Below are 26,436 nucleotides of genomic sequence, written 5' to 3'. Positions count from 1 at the left end.
TAAACAAGCCACTGTCTGTTCAGCATTTTAGTTGGAGCTGACTTCGCTTGTGCTTTTTAGGTTGCCTGTTGTAAAACTAGGCAAACACCAATGCCAGTCGCTGCACCCAGGGGTACCTCTGTGTTGCTGTACCCTGACTGCAAACTACTGCTATAGGCAGGGCTGCCACACAATTGCACCAGACCCCCAAAAGGGGTAGGGCTCCCCTCCAGTGCTGCCCAGGCTGCACTGCCCATGATTCCAGTGGTGATTTAAAGGGCCTCGGCCTCACACCACTGCTGGGGTAGCAGGAGCGGGAGCCCCAGGCCCATTTAAATCACCAGGCCCTGGGGCAGCTGCTCTTTTTGCCCCCATCCCATTGGTGGCCCTGGCTTGTTGTTTCTTTATCTCTCATGGGCCCCACATACACTTATAACATTATATCAAGAATGAGAACAGATACCTGAGCCTGCCTAAACTAGCCAGATGTATGGGATGCAGGATCAGGCCCTTAAATGTCATTAAAGGACCCAGTCCTACATATTAGTTCCCTGGGTGAAGTGGTCGAGCGGTGACATCTGGTCACGCCGTACCCTAGGTGAACTGCAAGGTACGTCCGAGTCGTGTGTCTTGGAAATGTACGGATAGGCTCACCCTGATTTGTCATCTCTCTGTGGCTGTGTCTACACGTGCCCCAAACTTCGAAATGGCCATGCAAATAGCCATTTCGAAGTTTACTAATGAAGCGCTGAAATGCATATTCAGCGCTTCATTAGCATGCGGGCGGCAGCCGCGCTTCGAAATTGACGCTCCTTGCTGCCGCGCGGCACGTCCAGACGGGACTCCTTTTCGAAAGGATGCTGCCTACTTCGAAGTCCCCTTATTCCCATGAGCTCATGGGAATAAGGGGACTTCGAAGTAGGCGGCGTCCTTTCGAAAAGGAGCCCCGTCTGGACACGACACGCAGCGGCAAGGAGCGTCAATTTCGAAGCGTGGCTGCCGCCCGCATGCTAATGAAGCGCTGAATATGCATTTCAGCGCTTCATTAGTAAACTTCGAAATGGCCATTTGCATGGCCATTTCGAAGTTTGGGGCACGTGTAGACACAGCCTATGACTGTTTTTAATGCATCATTTATCTATACAAATGATTTGCTGTTAGGTTCGGGAAATAATACACTGAACAGATTGGTGCGGACCAAAGGCGATCTAACGGCTATAACTAAGCTCTGATCCTGCAAACTTAAGTCTGAGAGGGACTTTCTTCGCATCAGTGTTCCCAAAGAATTCAAAATGATGTTGGCCGCACTTCTGAAATCTTCACCACAGAGGCAGAGCAGCCCGTGCTGTAAATTTCAGGATTGACTCACCTTACTCTATAGAAGCAGAAACGTACTAGGGATGTCAGAACTGTTCAGCCTACTGATCTAAGCAGTGAAGCCAGGTGAGAGGGGATCGGCGTGGCACGTCCAGTGCATTGTTTGTGTTAGGTTAGTCATGTGTCTTTGAAAAGGGAGAGGGACTAGTAGTAGTAGCATCCTTCAGTCTACGTAGACTATGGATCGCGCCCTTTGGAGTTCCATTTGGAATCATCATTTGCAGCGTCGACCGTGACTGTGAAGGCCCACACGAGAGTGACAGTCCTTGCTGCATCTGTTGCATGTGTAGTGGGTGTCTGGCAGGTCCTTACTGTGCTTTCTGTGCGCTCGCTTCTCCTCTGCTAGCTGTCTGACCCTCATCTCACCCTTCTGAAGGCCCTTGTGTAGTTCCTGCCTCCATCTGCTGCGATCGTCTGCCAGCTCCTCCCAGCTGTCCAGCTCGATGTCTACCTCCCTGAGGTCCCTCTTGCAAACATCTCTGTAGCGCAACTGGGGGCATCTGGGAGGTCTTTTGCCAGAGGTTAGCTCACCATACAGGATGTCTTTTGGGATCCTTCCATCATTCATCCTTTGGACGTGGCCAAGTCAGCGGAGCCATCGCTGCCTGAAGAGGGTGTGCACAGTTGGGATTCCAGCTTGCTCAAGGACGGCGGTGTTGGGCACTCTGTCCTTCCATGATATTCCAAGGATGCTCCTGAGGCAGCGCAAGTGGAAGACGTTCAGCCTCTTTTCCTGGCGGGCATACAGGGTCCAAGTCTCACTGCCATAAAGGAGGGTGCTGAGGATGCAGGCTCTGTAGACTTGCATTTTGGTGTGAGTGTACAACTCGATATTATTCCACACTCTCTTGCTGAGTCTGGACAGAGTTGTGGCTGCTTTTCCGATCCTCCTATCCTCCTACTAGAGGGACTAATTTATAGAATTATAAATTCTAAATATATATAAACTACAATACAAATATATAAATTATAATACAAATTGGGGTATAATACATTTATCTGTCTGGCATTTGGCTTTCATACACCTGCTTGGTGCTTAGCTTTCGTAGGTCTATTTTTAGTGTTCTCTGTTCCTTTTGGGGGGAAAATAATCCATTCAAAAACACTTAGCCAAAGGACATAATTCAGCAAATCCGCTCTTGCTTTCTAGAAATGTATGATAACAATGCAATGATGGAGTGCAATTCTGTTTTCCTGCTATTATCCATACTTTGCGTGTACAGCAGAATCCTGAGATACGCGCACTCAAGTTGCACAAGTCTTGGATTAACGCAACTCTGAGTGGCGGGGAGCTGGCGCCTGGCTCCGGCTGCCCACCTCTCAGGCGAGCTGGGAAACCGACCAGTGCAGCACCCTTGATTGAATGATCGCTGAAAATAACACAGGGACAATGAAAAGCACGAAAAAAGAGTGGATAGTAAAGATTTTGAAAAAAGAGCTGCTGAGGAAAGGGTTTTTGGGCTTCTGAGCACCCTCTGTGTTCTCAACAGGCTCTCCACCCACTCTTCCCTGTGTGAAGGGGTCCAAAGTTAGAAGAAAGAGGATAGAAAAGGCCCGGAAAAAAGACTTTTGGCTTCCCTCTCCACTACACAGAAATTCCCAGCACAGGGGACTGGGGATGAGGCTTGCCAAATTTCCCTGCCGTTGTGGGGCAGTTTGGTATTTGGGGAATTGATTGGCCAGTTGACATGGTCCTCAAAAATCTTTTTTGGTGCTGGGGTGTAGTGTCCGTGGCTCAAGAGCCACTTGAACCGTCCCCCCCGAGTGGCAGCCAGGCCCCGTGATTCATAGCCACCGGCAGGAGACTTCCCCCTGGCAACAGCTAGCCCACTAGGCTCTTGTTGGGTTGGGGGATTTAGGGGTTTTTCAGGGGGGCCAATTGAGGTAGTCACCCCAGGCAGCTGCAAGCCCTTGAAAATCTTAGCCACCAAGGGAGACTTACCCCCCAGCAGCAGAAAGGCCCCAAAAATATTTTTGGTGGGGGGCCAGTTGAAGCAGTCCCCTCAGATGGCTGCAAGCCCCCAAAAATCTTAGCAGCCAGGAGAGGCTTCCCGCCGGCGTCAGCAACACCCCAAAATCTTAGCTGCTGGGGAAGACTCCCCCTTGCCCCTGGCTGCAAACCCCCAAAAATCTTTCCTGCCCTTGGAGTCCTAACTGCGCACAAGCCAGGACCATCAGCATTGAAAAGCAGGCACGTCTTTTATTGGGTCGGGGACTGGCCAAATGCTGTGGCTGAGTGCAGGAAAGACCCCAACTGTGTGGCGCCTCTGGGGCAGGCGGGGGGTGCGCACAAATATAAACTGCTGAGAAGAAGTTTCTCAGACTCTCTTACAAACCTGACCCCCGCAATAGCCTGCCTGCCATGCGGTGCAGTGAGGCAGCAGCTGGCGCTCGGCAGCACAGAGAAAATAGCAAGTGCTCAGCTAGCAGAGGTAGAGACAGAACCACAAACTCCATGTTAGGGCTATTTGTAGTGGGTAGATGCACTCAGAGTGCTAAAAGCAAAGAAAACAACAAGAAGTCCTGGGGCACCTTATGGACTAACAGATATTTTGGAGCATGAGCTTTCGTGGGCAAAGACCTCCTTCGTCAGATGAGACTCATGCATCTGATGAAGCGGGTCTTTGCCCACGAACGCTGATGCTCCAAAATATCTGCTAGTCTATAAGGTGCCACAGGACTTCTTGTTGTTCACGAAGATACAGACTGACACGGCTCCCTCTCTGATAAAAGCAAAGAAAGACATTTCTCAGCCTCTCTTACAAGCATGACCCCACAGCCATGGGCTTCCTGATCCCAAATTCAAATTCACAGTCTTCCTGTTACCTAATTCCTGTGCATTTGGAGAGCAGCAGCCCGAGCAGAGCACTGTGGGGGTACATACAGGACACCTCTGGAGGCAATAAATTCAATTTTACAACATAGCGCTTCCACACTGGCCTTTATTCAAACTTTAAAATCTGAACATGACGTTACACCCAGCCAGTTCTGACGATATTATGATATCGATATTAGTGCTCCCTAAGAGGAGCTAATGGTATTCACAGTGAAGACAGTCACGCTGTAATATTGAGCTAACTGCCTTAAATTTTGATTTCTCTCATAGTATAGACACAGCGATACAGAGGTTGTGAAATCTCCATCCCTACAAGTTTTCCAGTTCAGGCTTTCAAGTCCTGGCTGGGATGACTTAGTTGGGGTTGGTCCTGCTTTGAGCAGGGGGTTGGATTTGATGACCTCCTGAAGTCTCTTCCAACCCAATGATTCCAGGAGTCTATGATCCTCTAGATTAGGATTCTCTCGCTCTTTCTGTGCAGCTTGGGTATAAGATACAAACATTTCTTCTGAAGGATTTAATTAGTGATCAAGTCCTTTCTTGGAAACTGAGCAGAAGCAGAGATTAAGTATATGCCAGGCTGTTATAAGATATCAAAGTGGAATGCGTTGTAAAAGCAAAATAAATAAAGAGAGGAGATCTGGGTGAGGGGGAAAAAACGATAATTACACTCTTCCATCATTACAGCTAATTTAGTTTCTGAAGAAGGTAAAACATGTGGTACATTTGTTATTCCTGGGGAAATTAAGGTAGAAAGCAATGAATGGAATAGCCATTTGCAGTTGAAGCTCAGGGTGGATTAGCTATTTTGGGGATATGTGTTGGAACATATGTAGAAGGACCTGCTGGTGCAGAATATCCAAGGAGTTTTTTAAATGTGTTTGCCATGGTTGGCCTATTCAGCAGTCTCATTTGAATAATTAGGTAAAGGGGTTATATTAAGGAGTGTACCAGCACAGAGCATTTCTTACTTCTTTATCACCCCTGTGTTTAAAAAAGTAGAGGATTTCAGAAAATGGACATACAGGCCTGAATTTGACAGGTAGCTGACACAGCAGAATAACATTTCTTTCCTTGACATAACAGTGATTAGTAGCCAAAGATGGAGCCACTGGAGGCTGCTGAGACAAACAGTGACTGAGTGTGAGGAAAGGTAGGGTAATTTTATTACTGCATGTAATTGGTAGCTATGCAAGATAAAGTAACACAATAGATGATCAACGTAGATGCTTACAGACTTAACCTGATGAATTTGCAGAAGACAGAAAAAAATTTCTCAGGTTTGCCATGGTTAATCATTAGCTATTTTGCCTTCTTCTGTGCAATATATTAGCCACAACCCGTAGAGATATACCAGGCGCGTCAGAGTAGTGATTTGCCAAGGTATGAACATTTTCTATGGGTAAGAAACACTTGAAAAGTCTAGACCTGCACACTCCTGGTCTACTATATTCAAGATGGCTGATGCAGGTCACAAACTGGCATCGTTATTACCCAGTGCACAGCCTCTTATCTCCCTCAAAAATTGGAAGAAAAGAAAAGAAAAGAAAAGAAAAGAAAAGAAAAGAGAAAATAGGTGAAACCAGCAGGACCACAAGTCTTGGAGGTACTACTGGTGCATCCCCTCAGGGCTGTGGCCCTGAGATACCTGCCCCAGCTCCTCTGAAAGGCGAACACAAAGAGAACAGCAGAAAAGGGCATTTAAAGGAAAGACCAGACTGGAAAATAGAGACTTGAAATTCAGGTTCTTCACATGCCGGTGGTAAGGGAGATGCATTTCTCTTTCTTAGATACAGCCTCTTCGTTATTGTCACTTTAAGAATGGATTCACTTGACGGAACTGGCTGGGAAAGGGGTCCCCACCCCATCCTCAGAAAAAAAAATCTAACTTTCCTCAAAATTAAAAAAAAAAAAGGCAAAAATGTTTCCATTTCAGCAACTTGAAAAGAGCAAGTTTTTGATTGAAAACTGAAAATGTTCAGCCAAAAACTGGGAAAAAATGGTTTTCAGCTGAAAGTATTTTATTTGGGGATCTTTCCTTTTGCTGATGAAAAAACCCAGACATTTTTATGGCCCTGGGTCAGTTTTTGAGTCGTTCAAAACCCAATTACTCCTCATTGAACTAGTTCTTTATTAATGTGAAGCTCAAACTCCTCCCGTTTCATTTCACTCAGTGGCCGTGTCTATACTAGCCAAAAACCTCGAAATGGCCATGCAAATGGCCATTTTGAAGTTTACTAATGAAGTGCTGAAATACATATTCAGCGCCTCATTAGCATGTGGGTGGCCACAGCACTTCGAAATTGACGCGGCTCATCACCGCGCAGCTCGTTCAGACGGGGCTCCTTTTCGAAAGGACCCCGCCCACTTCGAAGTCCCCTTATTCCCATGAGCTCTTAGGAATAAGGGGACTTTGAAGTAGCCGGGGTCCTTTTGAAAAGGAGCCCCGTCTGCATGAGCCACGTCAATTTCAAAGTGTCGTGGCCGCCTGCATGCTAACGAGGCGCTGAATATGTATTTCAGCACTTCATTAGTAAACTTCGAAATGGCCATGCAAATGGCCATTTCGAAGATTTTGGCTAGTGTAGACATAGCCAGTGTGTGTAACCGACGCTCAGGAGAGCGCTGAACAGGTAGCTTCGGAGAGTTAAGTTTCACGGACTACAGAGCAGGTACAGGGGATGACACAGCAGCTCGCCTGTGACATGGGAAAGGTCCTTCATTCTGTCCGAGGTTTCTCTGCCGAGAGCAGGACTTAAAATGACTGCTGCTGTGGCGATGGGTTTTGTGACCTGGGCACATCCATTGGAAACAGGTGCTGGGCAGGAGCCGGTGGCTCACTTGAATAGCAGAATCTCTCCTCATGAGCATTTCTGAAGCGACGTGTGTGGACTGGCTGCCCGGGGTGCACGTAAGGGGCTAATGCTACGTGGGGCCTGCTTGGCTGAGAGATGCCTCCTGCTGTGCAGACTTACTGCAGCTGTGCATGGCAGAAGCACCCAGGCTGCAGCCCCTGGGTTACAAGAGAGATGGCTGCTGGCTGGGCACGTGCTACCCAAGGGACTATGGAATTCCCCGGTCTGCAGTAGCCTGGCCATGTTGCCCTGAGAACGCCATCTACTATAAAGGGCTCAGATGTGGGGGATGGGTGAGGGGAATGGAAGGTTTGGGTTCTGTTAAGAGTTAAGGTGACACCAGATTCCCTGATTTTATAAGGACAGTCCCGATATTGGGGCTTTTTCTTACCTAGAGGCCTACTGCTTCCTACCCTTGTCCTGATTTTTCACACTTTCTATCTGGCCACCTTAGTTAGAATTGGGGTGGGGGAGCAGATATTTAGCTTTGTGGATTGGCATGCATGTTTTTGAGTTACGAGCGGCCATCCAGTTGACATGCCTTGTTTTGCTCTGATTGATTTTGGGTCTTAGTAAGGATTGAATTTTCAGTTCAGCTCCTAGCCAACAACCCTCGAATGTGGAAGAGGCACCTTTCTGAACACGAGATATACAAAAGCGTCGGTGGGGAACAGTCCTGGATGGATTATAGGCAGCAGGGATTGGACCTCAGACTGACAGATCTAAGTGCGTGTGCCTCGAACAGTGGAAGATCTCAGTCTCGGCTTTATGAGCCAAACTTGTAGCAACCTCATCAAATGGCACCTACAGGACAGCCACAGCTGGAAGGGGACAGTGTGCCATACTGAGGGAGTGACACTCCCAGGAAACTCAATACAAGCTTTGGGGACCACCCAGATCTCCACTTACAATGCTGCACGCAGTGCTTAATTTGTGCTGGTGCTTACCAAAGCTGCACCCAGGCACCTCTGGGCCCGGCAGTGCACAGCTCCGGCACCTCTGGGCCCGGTGGTTCTAAATCCCAGGACATCTGGGCCTGCTGCATCAGTTATGAAAGTAAAAATAAATCTCTGTGTTTGCCAGAAATGCGTTTTTCTTAAAATTTGCAGAAGAGTTGCATCCAGCAGGATTGTAACACAGGGAGGGCTGAACAGAGCAGCTGTCCTGGCGGCACAGCTGGAAGCGGAAACGAATGCCATAAAAGCAGCAGCATGGTAAACATTCAAACAGAGCTGGAGCAGGTGGGCGTGGGTACGGCAGGGCAGGAGCAGGATTTCAAAAACAGTCAGGCTCTTGTAGGGGGTACAGACAGGCTTGCTGGATTTCTCTGGCAAAGCAAAGCACCAGGCTATATCCAATGTCACCTCCTGCAAGCACTGAGGGGAAGGGGGTTAGGGTAACAAAAGAGCTTAAATCTTTTTTTCCCCTCCAGTTGGGTTCTACTTGTTCAGGTCATGCTGAAATATACAGGTTGAACCTCTCTAGACCAGCACTCTCTTGTCTGGCAGCAGCCGTAATCCAGCATGATTTTGGTTAGCTGGACGACTCTTACCACCAGTTTCTTGTGGTCTCATAAGGGTTGTTTATGGCCACTGTTCCTAGCTGTCAGTGTTCTGTGTTATTGACCCTCGTTGCCGTCTCAGAGCCCAGCAAGAGGTGGAAGTGTTGGTAGTGTGCTAGACAATACTGATCTCTCGCAGCCCAACAAATTCTCTGGTTCAGCACTGGTCAGGTTGCAAGAGTACTGGATGAGAGAGGTTCAATCTGTAATTTGATCATTTCTATTAACAATGTTCCTTAATAATACAGAAAACAAAGTAGACATACTCAACTGTTTTACCGATATGTTTACAAGTCGTTACTGAGAAGCACCATAGTTGGTTGTTTAAGTATTAGCACAATGTAATACTGCAGTTATTGCTGTTTCAACTGAACAAAGAAAGGTTGTGGACAATGTGGATGTGTTCGGAGGGTAGCAAGTTAGCGCAGCGCAGAGAATGGGGGAGGGGTGAGAATAACATTGTGTAACAACACAGGGGAGAGAGTCAGAACAAAGGTGGATAGATCTGCAGCTAGAGAATATATTCAGGGTTATTTTCCCCTGAATTTGCCTTTAATTTTTTCTGCACATGCTTCACACATGCCATAAAATACATGAGTGTAAACTCCTACCACTAATAGGTACAGAAGGCTACTCTCAAATAAACTGGTTAGGACCGAATGTGTGTGGCACTATTACCAATTCAATGTCATAATAAGAAGGTGAAAGTTCAAAATTAAATCATTCCGCGACCCCGGTACCTCTTCCATCACAGGTTAAGTGCTTGGGAGGTCGGCAGCAGAGCCCAGCCCTCCGCATCTCCGCGCCAATCCAGGACCTTCCACTAGAGCTAAACTCACCTCTTAATCAAAAATCCAAAACAAAAAAAACCCACAGCCATATCACACAGTTATACTGCAGAACTGAGCTGCCAAACACAAGGGTCTGGGTCAGGCAATACATTCCTTGTATCATTTAACCGGACATCCTTTGTGTCTCTCATAAAAAGAGCTAGAACTTTGGTTTAATGTTCCTTGTGGAGGCCCTAGGAGTTTGTAGCTACTGTCCTCACAGACTGGCATTTTATTCCCACGTCTTCTTTTTCTCTTTGTTGCTTTACCTGAGCAAAGTCCATTTGAAAGAGTTATGAATCAAAGACCTAAAATCATGGTCCAGTTTTCTTTGACCACAGTGTAGTACAACCCGCACTGTTCAGTGGGATCTTCTGGCATCTGTGTGTTCTGTCCTATTTCATTGAATTTGTTTCCTGCTGCCTTTACTGTTTTATCAACACTCTTTATAGAATACAAAAGAGATTTATGTAGTAGGCTCATACTGAGAGAGAAAGGTGCATCACACTACCCCAAGTAACCTTCAGTTCAACTCACAGATAAGAGAGGAGGGCTCATCTGCCAGAGGAAGATGCAGGCTCAAAGAGGAGCAGGTATCAGGGAAAAAGGGCTACTGCTGGAAAGGGTCACCTAAGACATGTTCCTTAAGGAGGGATCAGAAGAAAGAGGGAGTCAGGGAACAGCTTGAAAACCCGGTGCTGAGGTGGGAGATTCTGAGGGAGCAGAGATGTAGGCAGTGCAGGAGAATGAGGCGTTGTGAGCCAATGAAGAGATTTGCTTTGCCGCACTAAGGCTGGTGACTGGCAGGCAGCAATCGTAAAGACGTGACTGTTAATGCAGCTAATTGCCCCAAGATGCAGGTCTGTTTGTGAGGAAGTTATGGTAGGGGATTAACACCGCCACTCTAGGTACAGCTGCACCGCTGAGTCAGTCTTTCTGTACCGCTAGTTCTTCCTTCAGCGTGGAGCCGACGACTCTCAGGCAGCACTGGGACAGCCCCGAGAACTAGACTGAGACACCAGAACTGAGCATTTGTCACTTCTGGCTTTCAGCAGCTCTAACAGACCTTGCAAATTCCAGTTGAAATTGTGTCTCAGAGGCAACCTTCAAGCTTGGCAAGGAATGAATGAAAACTCTTTGTCCTCTCCTCCAGGACACACCTCTCAACTCATACTCAACCTGTCATCTGAAGAAATATTTATACGCTACATAATACAGATGCTGTCTGACTCTGTTGGGAACTGGCAGCATTACATTGCTGTAATTACGCTTTGCATTTCACTGGCATCCCTCTTAGAGTCCTGCTCCAGTTGATGCTGCATAGCTACAGACACCATCCTCGCTCGGAAGAATGTGTTGGCGGTGACTCACCAGTCTCGGATGGATGGTATACGAAAGGGCTACATTTTCAAAACACAGCTGCCTAAGTGAAGGCCACAAAATACACACGTGCCATGTCTGATCTGCCGGCACAGTTATGTGTTGCTGTCATAATGACTGCCCAGGTCTCTCAAACTGTTTAACAGGGTTGTGCTGGCTCGTTAACTAACTCTGGGTTCTTTTCCTGAACTGGAAAAGATACAGCAAAGCCGGAGGGTTCTCTTCGGACGCAGTGCTTAGCACACAACCAGCTTTTTGCATTCTGGAGGGTTTTACAGCTATGGATATGTTCCCTTTATTTTTACAGACGGGGGAGCTAAGACATACATGGAGGTTGAGTGACTACCCAAGGTTACAAGTACAGGGTCAAGTCTACAAACTCTGCCAAAGGAGTGCTTAATACTAAAAAGAGCCCCATTTAAAGCTAGGAGCAACACAGCTTCATCGCCTCTCAGCAGGATTATTACAGGCAGCAGCATGTGGAAGTACAGTCACGTGACATGCCCAGCTCTAATAAAATTGAAAGTCTTTTGATACCCAAACACAGGCTCCCATAGCCCGTCCGTGACCCTCAGAGAGAGGGAGCATATTTTATTGGGGAACATCAGTTGGCATTTCACTCAGAGTTCTACCCTCAGCAGTCAACACCTTATGGTGATGATCTTTCCGTTTCAGAAATGCTTCAAAGACGACAAAGCTCCACTGCCACAACCCCCAATTGCTCTTTTTAATAATATTTAGTTTCCAGATTATTTAACAAGGGAACAGACACTCTACCAGCGGCAGAGTGTGATTATAAACACTTATGCTTAGGCTGCATTTTAATTTATCTCCCAAGCTGGTTTCACGTGATAGCACTAAGCAACAGATAAGAGACCATGTGCAGAACCTGCTGCCCCGTGCAAGAAAAGCAAGAGCTCTCTCATGAAGTTTCTCAACTTACCGCTTCTCACATTAAGACTGCCTTTCGCTGTGTCCTTCCCTAGCACGTTCTCTGCCTCACAGCTATACTCCCCAGCATCTTCCAGCTTCACTTTATTGAACTGCAGCCTGGAAATTTTTCTGTTGAAAAATAAAGTAGACTTTTTTTTTTTTTTACTTGCGCATGGACGATGTTTATGCCATTAAACGCACAGCCCAGCCCAGCCCTTCCCCACCACCTGACCCAGGCCAGCTCAGTCACCTTCTGCAGATTGCACAATGTCTGAGCTCACAGGCCACTTACTGTTGAGCCTGATCAGCGTTTGGATGGGACGCTGCCAAGGAAATTGCAAGCCATACAGAAAAACGTGATGCTCTGGTCTCCACGTGAGCATGGAACCGAGGCCTGAGAATGGTGCTTGTGGACGCAGAAGCACTGTTGGTTACACTTTAATTCAACTCTTTACTTCACTGTGTATGTGTAATGACACCCACACAACCTAAGTTATCTGAGGTGGACCAAAGCCAGGTCCTTCAGCATTGAAAGCCCTGCCCTTGAGATCTGGATGACTGCTATTTAAACCCTTGTACTCCGAGTGGAGCATAGGTCATCTACAAGTCTCCTCCACTTCACTCTGTCTTGGAACAAAACTTCCAGCTGGCTCCAGGAGTTCCCCACTCTCAACAGATCTCAAGTAGTGGAGCTTTGTGAGTACTTCTGCGCCTGTTCGGAGCGGGGGGGGCGGCTGCCAGACCCAGCCACAAGAGGAAAACATGAACTATAGCAGCTTTTTCCAGGCTCTTCCTTGAAAACAAGCTCCATCACTGCCTCTGAATTCCATGGGGCTCAACTTCCACGAATGTGCTGCTGTGTAATATGCTCTGGGCGGACACAAACCCAGCTGGCAGCAGGGCTGGATTCAGGGCTCTAACCAGCCCTCCCCTCAAGCCCCAGCCTCCTCTACTTGAGTTTTAGCCTCACTTAAGTCAGCAGCTGTGGATGGCATCCACAGCCTGGGTACTGCTAACACACTGGGTCTGAAGGCCATTTGAGTCCACGGTTCCCATTGGGCAGAAATGCCAGGAACTACCACATGAGGCCTTGCAAATAATGAACTGTCATGTAGCACCTTAGAGACTAACAAATGTATTAGGTCATGCGCTTCTCATGGGCAACTAACGTTACTATCTACACTGTGTTTAATTAGCACGAGGACGGGGATTCTGGAGCGCCTAGGGTAAAGCATGCCGGCATCTGAACTGGGTGAGATCGCTCCCATTCTCGGGAAGGATCCTCTGTTTAACAAGGTGGCAGCCTGATGGATGGACCTGTTTGCTGGTAAACCGAGCCTGTTTGGCATGCGGCCGATGGCAGACTGTAAGAAAGAAAAGCACATCTCACTTAAGCGTAGAGCTGCACTTTACATTGGATGTGCTGGGTGGCGCATCAGCGAACTCATAATCCCTGGAGTTTGGAAACCCCAGATCCTGGCTAGTTCCTAATTGCCGGGCATCAGCATGACACATGGTGAGAGTCTAACTGCACGAGGCAGGCCCAAGTGCCAGCAGTTCAGCTCAAGGGTTTGAACCAGGTGTAGGGACCTGAAACTAGAGCCAAGCCGTGGAACCGTTAGTCGGGAATTGGGAGCAAGGCAAGAACAGGACCAGAGAGAGAGAGAGGTAGGAGAAAGAACGTTGAGCAGCCAATGAGCTGCTGCCTAGCTTAAAGGTGTGTCTGCCAATCAGAGCAAAGAATCATAGAATCTGAGGGCTGGAGACTTCAGGAGGTCACCGAGTCCAGCCCCTGCTCAAAGCAGGACCAGAGATGGCTCCACAGTAACCCAGCTGAGCACATTAGTCTGCCTGAGGGCTGGGCCAGCTAGTCCTCAGGCTCAGCTGAAAGTGCCCCGACACCCCATAGGTGGCTTTTGTCGCTCTGCCTTTCTGCCCAGCTGGCACCTGCACGGCTCTGACTGGAACGGATGCGAGATCTGGCAGTGCCAACCTCAAGCATTCAGCACTCAGAGGACAGGCCCCATCACAATCACAAGGTTTTTAAACAGACGACCAAGCGGGTATGGATTTTATTTGTTTTCCAGCGTTTGCATCTGTGCCGTGCCTTCAGGTCACATCTTCAAGCAATGATGAAGGCTGGTGGGCATGCACTCCTTTTCTACCTTGTGCCCACTTCACACAGAATATGAATCCCTTTCAGCACCAGCTGGGAAGCCTTCCTTTATTTAGCTCATAATTATTGCAATGCACCCTGTTGCTGCTTCAGACACCAGGGGTGTCAGCCAAGATGGCAGCAGTGACATTGGCTTTTCTTAAGTGAAAGTCATCAGAGTCACATGGAAAGAGGTCAGAAAAAATTGTGATTACTTCTGGGGCAAACCTGAGCTTCTGAGATGACAACACAAGTCACGGAGCAGTATTAATACTGAAATATTTACGGCATAGCAAAGGAGCAGAAGCTACATATGGGCCCTTCAACTTGGGACTGCTGGAGGCTTTTATATACCCATCAAAGTCATACATTTAAAATAAAATGGCTGTAACTTAAAAAAAATAAAGAAAGAAAACAGAGCTCAAGGCAGATGTAAACAGCCCCTTCCAAAGAACCGTACCAGCCCGTGGAGAGTGGGGAAAGCATGGTCCAAAGATTCCTTCTTGTACCCCAAACTGCAGCTGATCCTCAGCGCAAACCAAACTAAGGATCTGAGACTGCAGACACTTCTGGAGGTCACCGTGCTCATGCAGTACTCCAACTGAGCCAATGAGAATGCTTACGTTACAGCCCACATCTGGGCTCAGACTCAGGTTTGAGCCACGTCCTCCTCCTTTCCACCCACACACAAATCAGCCTGTGTCAGGGTAGTGTATATTCAGGACCTGGGTGTTGTGGAGCCTGAGACCCATTAAGACAGATCCAAGCCCAATAATTCTGCAGTGTGGACGTAGCTCAAGCCACCGACCTAAGTAAGAAGTTCAGCTTAGTGCAGTCTGGATGCATTAGCGCCTCTGTGAAACCCAAGTCCAGCAGGGTCAGAGTACAGTGTGGAGACAAGTCCCATGACCCAGATTTACAATTCAGAGAAGACAAACCCTACGGGATTCCTTATCTAAGGAAATTACAGAGGTGTGTAAACTTCTGCAGGCTCAGACCGTAACACCAACCTATTTAAAGCATCCTCGCCCAATTGTGGCATCAATGGCATTTATGACAATTTAGAGTAGTGACACCTTCAAATTCTCCTTAGTTGTGTGCTTTCCTCCTTTGAATCCACCTGTGTCACTTCTAGTTTGTGCCACAACCTCAGACAAAGCGTCCAGCTTGTCTCACCATGACGGCCGTTCCTTTTGTCTGAGCCAGAGGCACATTTTTCTGCAGGCTGAATTTATCACTGGTGTGAAGAGGCGCCATTCTGGTCAGGACAATGGGGCAGCACCTGCTAACCTAGGCGACTGCTTCAATCTTTGTGTCTCAGCCTCATGAGACAGAACGGAGAAGGGGCCCGGGGGAATGACAGGCTTGCTTGATGACACTGCAAGAAGACAGTCTCCCATGAGTTCGTCAAATGGTCAACCTAATCCGAAGCGGACCTCCAAAATGTTTAACTACAGGGACAGGCAAACCGTGAAGGGTCAGTCGTCTTTTTCCTGCCAAAGCCAGGAGCACAGATCAGGGATACAAAAGCAACTGGAACCAAAAGACCATCAGGCGTTTAAGCCAGTGAGTGCCCACTGACTGCAACAGAAAATCCACATGCGGATCCGTCTCTGCAACGAGCTCCTGGTGAGGAAGAGCATAGAAATACCAGCTCAAGTTTCTGCTCTTCGACAAATGTGAACTCCCCACCCACCTTTAACAGCCAGGCTGACAAGGCAGCAGGAACAAAGTAACTCAGTCTAAACTTTGTTTTCCAGGATGTCGGAAAAGAGGTCGACATACTCGGGGCAGGTAGCTGAAGGGGCACTCTGGAGATCTGAATACAGCTTCACTTGCTCTGCTATGGCTTCCCGAGCATGTTCATTTCTTGCTGGGTAATCTTTTACATTCCCACCAATGGCACGTTCTTTAAATTTAGCAGGTGATAAAATACCAGCCAACACTTCCACCCAAGAGGTAGGTTTCCTTTCTGTGCAAGGCAGGCCTGTCCCAGCCTGCTCCTAATTAGCAATGGAACATGCAGTTCAGAAGCAAGGAATCAGGATTTTCCCCCTCCTGTGAACTCAGTGAGAACAACTCCCCTGCCCCGGGGGGCTGGAAGGTGGTGCTTGTCTCCAACAAAGCAGATAGAGAATTGAAGCGAAATCTGAGCTTTCAACTTACAGGTAACTGCCAGCCCCCTTGGTACAAGACACTCTATTGCATAGCTAGCCTCTCCCATTCAGTTTGGAGAAGTGAAGAAGCTTCCGTCTTCTCACTCCTTAACGGTACTTAACTCCTACGTGGCACTTCACATCCCTAGATCCCGAGTGGGCTGGGAGTGCCCCCTTTTAGAAGTAGAGAAACTGAGTGACAGGGAGGTTGTCAGTGCCCAGGTCTCCTGACTCCCATTCGAATGCTCCTTTCATTGGCCCGCCAGGCACAGAGAAGCAGAGGCCTGCAAGAGGATGGCAAAGAATTAGAATTAGGTCTGTGATCTAACAACACCAGGGATGGACACGTGTGGGATGCTAAGAAACCAAAAGGCCCAATGCTGTGAATACCTGGATGCACTCTGATAAACAGACGATTGTGTAGCTTACTGTGAGCGGGTCTCTTGGATTAGAACTCGAAACAGATGCCCCGTCAGATCTGCGGGAACAAAGCCTCTGGTGCTTTCTGCAAGGACAGAGACTGCCCTTGCTCTCCTTGTCCAAGATCCTTCCTCCCCAACATTATCCTCCCAGGGGAAACAGAGGTTTGGATCTTCTACCCCAGCGGGTGCTGGCAGATCCCAGCTCCCTGGGATACCCGCATTCCCACAGAGAGTGAGTGGGTTCAGCTATTTGGCCCTGGTGGCTCTGGCTGCACATACAGAGTTGAACTGATCCCAATCTGAAGGTTTCTAACTCCCAAACAAGCCTTCCAACAGCAGCACTGGAGGCGGAGAACCTAACGTGCTGTAAGATGGAGCTTAGTAAGCTCATGAAGGGGATGATATGACCAGGTTGCCTGTGACAACAGAGAATTGGGACCATGAACCCAGGAGGTCCCTTCCAGTTCTGAGGCCACATTTGGCTCTGAAGGAGATTTCTGGGTTGGGTCCCCCGGAACACAGAGTGGGGATCTCCTTCTGCTTCTTGGGAGCCTTAATCACTGCTGGACTTCAGTCCCTCCTGTCTTCTCTTCCAGGAGTCTCTCCCACTCCCAGCAGGGCCTCTTTTGGAGCAAGGCCACTGTGATGGGCAAGATATTTGCATGCAAATACAGAGCACCTGGCTCCTCCCCCTGGGATTTGAAGAAGGCCGTTTCCAGTGCGTTGTATGCTATCAGCAAAGGCCCAATGGGATAGTATCAAATCACTGCCAGAATCCTGCCTGCCCTCAGAAACGTAACTGAGCCAGCCACTTCCTCTCACCCTCTGTGTGACAAACAACAGACAGAGGAAATCTTCCCTCTTAGGGCAAGGGCCAGGCACGTTTAAGTAGCCCTCAAGTTTGCCTGATTAGCACTTTGGCAGATCTCTGCCTCAGCAACCAGCCTCCTGAAGGGGTGGTCATAAAGGAGGCATGCAAGGTGCTCTCATGGGAAAGAGAAGAGGGCAGAGGAGTCTGTCTGGAGAGCAGGTTGACGTTCAGGTTGGGACTGGAGTCTCTTCAGGTCAGGAGACCTCAGGATCTGAGACAGCAGGCTGCCTGCGTTGGATTGTGTTGAGATTTGGGACTTTTGTTCAGTCAGAAGGAAATGTTTTTCTCACCTAACATGTTTCTGGCCTGTCCCTGGCCACAGGCCAACTTGGTGCCGTGGAAACTAGCAAATGCAGCATTGTTACTTGAGGGGAGTGTCTTGAGAGAAGAGGTCTGGTTCTTTCTCACGCTGTCACTCCTGTGACAGGAGTTATGGGGTATGTGTCACCAGGATACCCAGGTACTATTTGGGCGAGTGAGAAACCACCTCCTTCCTGCAAGCCAGCTTTGCTCTGCGTCAGAGGGTGCTACACATGAGACGGAGGCTCTGCGGTCAGGGAGAGTGGCAGGAGGATATTCCAGCTGGTGAGAGATGAAGGTCTCTGGATGACAGAACAAGGATGGTGCCCAGGTTAAGGTGCCAGCTGAACAAACAGGAGTCACAGTTCTAAGCCAGTCCTCCTGGGGGATCTCGGAGAAGTCACTTAAACCCTCTGGGGCTCAGTTCTCCCACCTGTGCAACGGGAATAACACCACTGCCTTACCTCACGGGGCTGTTGTGAGGGTAAATGAATTAAAGATTGTGAAGTGCTCCGATGCTATGGTAACAACAGCCATATAAGGACTTAAGAGAGAGACAAAGCACTTATGCAGGTGGCTACATCTTGTGCTTAGCTAGGATCAGGACATAAGAATGGCCAGACTGGGTCAGACCAAAGGTCCTTCAAGCCCGGTATCTTGTCTTCCAACAGCAGCCAATGATGGGTGTCCCAGAGGCAATGAACAAAACAGGCAATCACCAAGTGATTCATCCTGTCACCATTCCCAGCTTCTCACAAGCAGAGGCTCAGGACACCTTCCCTGCCTGTCCTGGCTAAGAGCCACTGATAGACCTAACAGCCATGAATGTATCTAGTTCCTTTTGGAGCCCTGTTAAAGTCCTGGCCTTCACAGCACCTTCCAGCCAGGAGTTCCCCATGTTGACAGTGTAGTGCATAAAGAAACCCTTCCTTTCATTGGGTTTAAACCACCTACCTATTCATTTCATTTGGTGGCCCCTAGGGCTTGTGGTCTGGGACCAAGTAAATAACTTTGCTTTATGCTGGTCCTCCTCCATAGGCTGTTCACAGTGGGGCGAAGTACCCCCGTGTCTTGCCAGGGTCTCACGCCTTTCTCCTTGGCTGGAGGGTTTAGGCTTCACCCACCTCTGTCTGTGCAGGAGGGTGAGTCAGTCTTTTCCTCCCAGCCCATGGTCAGGGCTTTCAATCTCACTGGGGGAGGGGAGCCCAGGCTCTCTTCTGTCCAGCTACCTCCCCCCACCCGCTTTCACAAACTCTGCCAGTCTCCTTATGTGTCTTGTCTCTTCTTATCTCACTCTCCACTGCTCCCCTCCCTCACGCTACCCCCGCCCTTCCCTGACTGGAATGGTTTTAAGAGCCCGGGCAGCACGCTAGCTGGCCATGCAATCCGCTGGCCCTCCTTCCTTGATTACTGTCCTTGTCTGTTGCCTTCACCCGAGTGCTTAATCACCTGTTTCCCTCCCTCCCCTTGCCTGGGCCGTGCCCTGAGCCACCTTTCCCCCTTCCTTACACAGTCAGCTGGTCTGAACCTGTTACAACAGGTAATTTCTACACAACAGCCTGCAAGTCCATTCACGGCCAATGCCACCTGACTTCCCACTGTGTGTATACACATTTACAGAGAAGCTGGTTAGATTGACTTGCATTCAAAGCCCTCTCTTGACCAACTCCCTAATTTTCCCTAGGAAGGTGTTACATTAATCACAGGAAGATCAGCCATGAGTGAGGCCAATAATTTTGGGGGTGACTTTGAAACCTATAGGCAGGTAATCCACATTGTAAGGTGCTAAGATGCCCCAGTGTGTTGTATTTGACTTCTTTTAGTCACTTCTCATTTTAAAAACGAATACTCTATTCACATCATCGTGAGACCAGATGTAGGGTTTTTCATGCTCTTCTGTGCTGGATATGGAAGCAGAAAATGAACTTTCAGACTTCCAAGAGACCAAACAACCCTATCTGTATAGTCTGTTTCTTTGTCAGCTGTTACAGGACATAACCAGTCAGAAACAGGTGGTACGTGACACCACAAATGCCAACACTGCTCTGAAAAATAACTGACTGGCAAATTTGTTCTTAATCAGCGCCTGCAGGGCAGCTTGATCTGCTCCCACACTCCCGAGCCTTCCCGGGAAGAGAATGCTTCTCAGTCACGGCTATCGCTTGCCACGTCTTTATAGTTACTTCCTGTTTATCGGTCGGTTGTTCTGTCGAGGGGAACAGTAGACATAGAGAAATTGTCGTGGAAAATATTTTTACCCCCAGTACATTCATGACGAGTAAATGTCTCGATTCTCTTCGCTTCCTGTATATGATGAAGATGGATGTGTTGTCCGGACTCATGCGATCCCAGAAGTGTTATCACACCTGCCTAAACCACAGCAACTAGCTTCTGCAGAGACTTTAATGAGCGCATCTCAAAGTGCTTCACAGAAGTGATCAGTGTAATGAGCCCATTTTACACTTGGGGAAACTGAGGCACGGAGCAGTGAAGACGTGCCCTAGGAGCCGCCTCTCTCACATTGGAAGCAAGGGACGTGGCTGGTGAAGACCTTTACACTGACGAACTGACGTCATCATCCGCCATTGTTCAATAACGGTGGGTTCCCACCTGATACAGAACAGCTGTTATTACAGTGAGTTTACTGAGCCTGGTAGCCTGTTACACACACTGCGGGAGGGCTCCTCTATGCGGAAAATGCAGAGCGGAGGGTGTGAATTGATGCCACCCAGCAAACGAATTCACGGCTTGCTGGGAACTCTTGGAGTAAGAGAGCACACCAAGTCCACATGAGTCCATGTGGGACCAAAAGGGGTGGGGGCTTACATGGGTTTCTGTAGGGTGGAAAGGCAAAGAACAGGGCTAGAAACTGTGATCTATGCCACGATCCTGTCCCATCAGCTGTTGTTATCACTGCAATCCGGTTCCAGTGACCCTGACACGTGACCTTCCAAGGAGAAGGACAGAAGAGGGATTTAGTTCTCAGACAGAGGCCAGCCCATTGCTTAAATGGGCACCCCTGGATATACGGCCCAGACAGTGGATGCTTGGGGGAGACCACACTGTGGGGTCTGCTGTTGGCATTCTGCCAGGGTGCCCGAGAGCTTGCGATCTGCTGGCCATATTGAGATCGCACAGGAGATCTAGTAGAAAAAAGAGCTGTGAACACACACAATTGCCAGACAGACCCCCTTTGCCCCTTCCCATTTTCGGGCTCCAGCAAACCATGCGACAGATTCCCTCAGCAAGGCCCCTTCTCTGGATTTCACCCCACGTCACCCTGATTCAGCCAGATGTCCCAAACTAACATCACAGGGGTCAACAGCACAAAGATTGTTGCATTCATTTGCTTTGTCCTGCTGTATCAGAGAGTAGTTATTAATGGTTCTCAATCCTGCTGGAAAGGTATGACTAGTGGGGTTCTCCACAAGGGTCTGTTTTGAGACCAGTTCTGTTCAATATCTTCATCAACGATTTAGATAGTGGCATAGGAAGTACGCTTATTAAGTTTGCAGATGATACCAAGCTGGGAGGGGTTGCAACTGCTTTGGAGGACAGGGTCAAAATTCAAAATGATCTGGACAAATTAGAGAAATGGTCTGCAGTAAACAGAATGAAGTTTAATAAAGACAAATGCAAAGTGCTCCACATAGGAAGGAACAATCAGTTTCACACATACAGAATGGGAAGCAACTGTCTAGGAAGGAGTATGGCAGAAAGGTATCTAGGCGTTATAGCGGACCACAAGCTAAATATGAGTCAACATTGCAAAAAAAAGCAAACATGATTCCGGGCTGCATTAACAGGTATGTTGTGAACAAGACACGAGGAGTCATTCTTCTGCTCTATTCTGCGCTGGTTAGGCCTCAGTTGGAGTATTGTGTCCAGTTCTGGGCACTGCATTTCAAGACAGATGGGGAGAAATTGAAAAGGGTCCAGAAAAGACCAATAAGAATGATCCAAGGTCTAGAGAATGTGACCTATGAAGAAAAGCTGAAAGAACTGGACTTGTTTAGTTTGGAAAAGAGAAGACTGAGGGGGGCACTTGATAGCGGTTTTCAGGTACCTGAAAGGGTGTCATAAGGAGGAGGGGGAAAACTTGTTCTTCTTGGCTTCTGAGGATAGGATAAGAAGCAATTGGGCTTAAACAGCAGCAAGGGAGGTTTAGGTTGGACATTAGGAAAAAGTTCCTAACTGTCAGGGTGGTCAAACAGTGGAATAAATTGCCTGGGGAGGTTGTGGAATCTCCATCTCTGGAGATATTTAAGAACAGGTTAGATAAGTGTCTATCAGGGATGGTCTAGACAGTACTTGGTCCTGCCATGAGGGCAGGGGGCTGGACTCGATGGCCTCTCTAGGTCCCCTCCAGTCCTAGCATTCTATGATTCTGTCTCTCACCACGTCTCTGATCTCCTTGTCTCTAGTTCGGACGTTGCTGGGCTGAGCCAGGCCTCCTCCCGATATTTCTGTTTCTGTGCACCCTGCAGCAGCAGCTTGCTCTTGCACACATTTGGTTTGCTGCTCAGGAGACATGGTCTCAAACGAAAGCTTATTTTTAATCAGCTTGGGGTCAGCTAGCCTAGCCTTTGTGAGTGAAGAGCCCTGCAACGTTTGGGACGTCTTCTCCTTCTGACCCTCGTTGGTGGTCCTTTGGCTCTAGTTAGAAAAGAAGCCAAGACAAGCTCACCAAGAAGCTCTGCACTACCAACTAGCACTTCTGCCATGAAAGAGGAAACTTCCACCTCATCATGGAGCCTTCTTCCTTTCTAGGTGCCCGACTGCCAGAGGACCTGGGTGCTTCACAAACAGACACATCTATCCTCTGCGACAATGTAATAACACTTCCCCAAATTTCACCGGTGGGAAAGAGATGCCACAGGAATCAACAGAACTTTTTCCTGAATTCTAAATAACCGCTGTGGATGTGGATAATCATTGGATTCAATTTGCTGGACATCTTCCCTCAGAAGAACAGTCATCTTCTTCACCATACGATGGAAGTTTTGGAAAGTAATGATGGGGTGAAACCTGGGAGAGGTTCTAAGGAAAGGCAAAGTCTAAAGGGAGACCGTGGGGGAGGCTTTGTGTGTGTTCTGTTCAAAAACAGTGCTTGCATGGGGAGGCACTGGTAGCCCTGACCCATCTTCATCAGAGAGTTCCCACTACCTCCATCCCATCACACAGAGACGCTGCTAGCCACTCGCTGGCCCATGCCATGGAGTCGTCCTTTCACTCACAGCCTCTGCACAGAGAAACACAGAAATGATGGCGGTTTCCTGCCCTCCAGAGTTTGCCCCTAAGTTGCACAAGTGGGTGGGTATTTATCTAGCACTGCTGTGGCACTTAATGCTACAGCTAAGCTTGCCCAGCAAGAAAGCTCTCCCAACTACTCTTCACCAGTTCCTCCACCGTTGTCCCCACAGGAGAGACCCTGGTCTGGTGCAACCCCAGCAGGAAGTGCACGAGTGCCCAACCATTTGGGACAGGAAGTGAAGAGGATCAGTACATCCAAGTGGAACTGCAGGTCAAATGTAGGAAGTCCCCGATGGAATTTGCCCAGGATAGTGCAGTTAATAATGCTATTCTTGCAAAAAGAGTGCCACTTCAACGATCAGTAGCTGAGTTAGTCTGTATCTTCAAAAACAACAAGAAGTCCCATGGCACCTTATAGACTTACAGATATTTCGGAGCATAAGCTTTCGTGGGCAAAGACAAAGATGCATCTGACGAAGCGGGTTTTTTGCCCACGAAAGCTTATGCTGCAAAATATCTGCTGGTCTATAAGGTGCCACAGGACTTCTTGTTTTCTTCAATGACTGCAAGTGGGCGCATTGCTCTCAAATACCATCTTAGAACATCAGTGAATATCAGACTTGTTGATGGGGTGGGGGTCAGGAGCAAGTAAGGGGGCAGTTGCCTCTGGGCCCAGCAGTTTGGCAGTGGACAGAGCTCCAGAACCCTGTGAAACCCTGCAGGATTGCTGCTCCAGTTGTAGGTGGCTGTGAGGGTATGCGGCAGGGAGGGGCACAGAAGCCATCTGGGCAGCAGTGAGAGTTGACTGCTCTTGGCACTGCCCCCTCCTCTCCTGGCCCTGCCCCTTCTTGGGACGTGGAGCTGGACCCCATCCCACCTCTCCGCAACGTCCTTGGTGGCTGTTGGCACCGCCAGGGAATACTAAGTCTGAAAACAGGATGCCACCGACAGCACTGTAGGAGTTTTGTGGTGGGTTCCCTTCCAAACACCAACCCAGACTAGCCATCTTAGCTTGTGAAATCTGACAGCATCCCTGCAGAAGGCAGTATGGGTAGCGAAAAAATACACCCAGCTACTTGACTGCTGAGAGGGGCGATCCAATGTGTTTATACCAGAGGTGTTAATTTTTCTGGTGCAAAGCAGCACAGTTTCATACTTACTTGCCATTCCCGTATTTTATTCGGATGTCCTTGCTCTTCTTCAGTTCTTTGCCATCTTTATACCACTTGTAAGAGGGCTGGGGATTCCCTGCAGTAGCCTCACATTTCAGAGAAATCTTTTCCCCCACCTGAACGTTCGGACTCTTCAGCTTCTTCAGTTTCGGGGGCACAGCTGTGAAGACAGAAATCAGAGGGGTGTGAAAACCTGCTTTGGGAAGCGGCACCATGCAAGACAAGTGACACTGCTCAGCTAAGTGTCCCTCTGCTGGGATTCCAAGAGAAGCAGCTGCTCTGCAGCTGCATTTACAGCGTGGCACTCAGAAGCTGGATTCTTATCTAAACACTTATCCTTAGCATCATTATTTTTCTGAAAGTTAACAAGTGGGTTGTCGCCGCTGAATGTGCTGGGAAGGAAACAGGCTCCTGATTTCAGCGGGAAGCCAAGCTCCCCAATTTCCAACTTTGCCCCACATCTGCTGCAGATTTCCAGCCCCCTTTTCCTCCCACGTGAAGGCAGGGGCTGGGTATTACCTGGAGCACAAGACAGAAGAGGTTTCATTCTGCCTGCTGTCCCTAAGGACCTGCAAGCCAGGCTGAACATATGTTGACTCCTAGGAGGACTTTTCTCAGCTTGCCTTTTTGCTAAAGCATCAGCTTCTACTTTTGCTGCTTCTGGCAGATGTACCGCTGATGCTGCAGCTTCTGCAGCTCAGAGCTGTACTGTTTGGCTACCAACAGACCAGGGAATGGGGATAGTGGGTCATTCTCCTGCCCTCTAGCTGCATGAACTGAAGATTTCCTGCTGGTGATGTGCTTGCCTGTACGCAGCTGGAGACACAGAACATTAGAACTGGAAGGAACCTTGAGAGGTCATCAAGTCCAGCTCCCCATTCCTATGGCAAGACTACACACCAGCTAGATGTCATCGCAAAAGATCTTTCCACCAAGGGGGAAGAGACTATAAAAGAAGGGATTATCAATGACCTCACTCGTGTCCCAACTCAATACCTGGAGGACAAAGACTTTCAAGCAGAGTTATCCCAAGCCAGGAAGAGTCTCAGCCTTTCTGTTGAAGGTCTGCAACTTGTTTTTACCACGTGTCTGGCGTGAGACAGCACTTAAATCAAATCCTAATTAGTTTGTAGAACTTAGACTGTAAATTTACTTTTTGCTTCTTGAGTAACCAACTCTGATGTCTATGCCTGCTACTTACAAACACTGGAAGCCTACCTTTCTGCAGTTAACAAACTTGTCTTATAGTCTCCTTAAAACACAGAGATTACTGGGAGAGATCTTTAAAAATCTCTAGGAAGTGGAACATCTGAGAGGTCAACTTCTAGTCTGAAACCCGTCTCTGAGTGTTACCTTTACTGGATGCTTCAGAGAAAGCGGAAAAAAAGTACTAACTGTGCACCTGGAAAATTGTACATGGTTTTACCATTTACACTTAGCAACACACTGCCAGGGATTATATTAAACCCTAAGCCTGAGGATCAGCAACCTCTGCAATTTTTGTCTTCCCAACTGTAACCGCAGTCTGTTCTCTCTGAACATGTCCTTTTTTAAATGTTACCTTTCAAAAGAAAGTCTTAGCCAGTTATAATTGTCTCATAATCCCATGACAATGGGTTCCACTTGTTAATTTTGTGTCCCGGATTAAGTACTTACACTATGTAACAGACGTTGTGCACCTTTTAATTTCACTGTGTAGCCTGTCCTTGTGATACAGGATTGCTATCAGCGGAGGACAATCAGATGGACTTCATTATACCTGTCGTCTTTTTACAGACCTCGGTTATATTTCCGCTCAGTTTTTCTTGCCAAGAGAAATAATCGTAAACTGCTGGGGATTTTTAAATACTCTGTTTGGAAGACTGTGCTATCCAAAAGAAGAGAGGCCAAGTAATACACCTCTAATTGAGACTTATCCTGAAAGTACTGAAGAGTCTAACGATCCTCCTGGAATTCACTTTTAAACCTTGCCTGCATGCCTGGGGAAGGATGTTTTGTGTTTGGTTCATGCATGTCTACATCCACCTGCTGGCTCGGTCTTGAGCAAACTTTAAAAACCCTTCAGCTCTGGGGGATGATGGAGTGCATCAGCTTTGAGTGAATCAGTTGGACCAAGCAGCGGAAGAAGTGGAGCAGCCACTGTCTCTGGAGTTTGAAGGCAACGCTGGAGCTGCAGCTGCCGGCTACCAGTGGGGGCAGAGAAAGGAACAAGAAAGCAAGGCGCGGAGTGGACCAGATCCCAAGCTGGCGTAAATCAGCAGAGCTCCACTGCAGTGAATGCTGAGAGCCGGTGAAAATCAGCTTGAGAAGCTGGTCCAGCGTAGCCAGGGAAGCAAGAAAACATGCAGGAGGAAAG

At 48.3% G+C, this 26,436-nt stretch overlaps 1 protein-coding gene across 1 annotated transcript in view; it reads right to left on the bottom strand.

The window, feature by feature from the left end:
* Nucleotides 1–26,436, bottom strand: part of NRG2 (neuregulin 2) — a 234,576-nt gene that overhangs the window by 79,489 nt on the left and 128,651 nt on the right. Inside the window, exons 2-3 of the mRNA XM_075009597.1 lie at nt 24,069–24,240; nt 11,762–11,880 (exon numbers count right to left, since the gene is read on the bottom strand). Coding sequence (XP_074865698.1) covers nt 11,762–11,880; nt 24,069–24,240 — 291 coding nt within the window. The remainder of the gene's footprint in view (nt 1–11,761; nt 11,881–24,068; nt 24,241–26,436) is intronic.

This window comes from Carettochelys insculpta, chromosome 15 (genome assembly GCF_033958435.1).
Source record: "Carettochelys insculpta isolate YL-2023 chromosome 15, ASM3395843v1, whole genome shotgun sequence".
NCBI classification, from domain to species: Eukaryota; Metazoa; Chordata; order Testudines; family Carettochelyidae; genus Carettochelys; species Carettochelys insculpta.
This window is presented reverse-complemented; position numbering and strand designations above follow the sequence as displayed.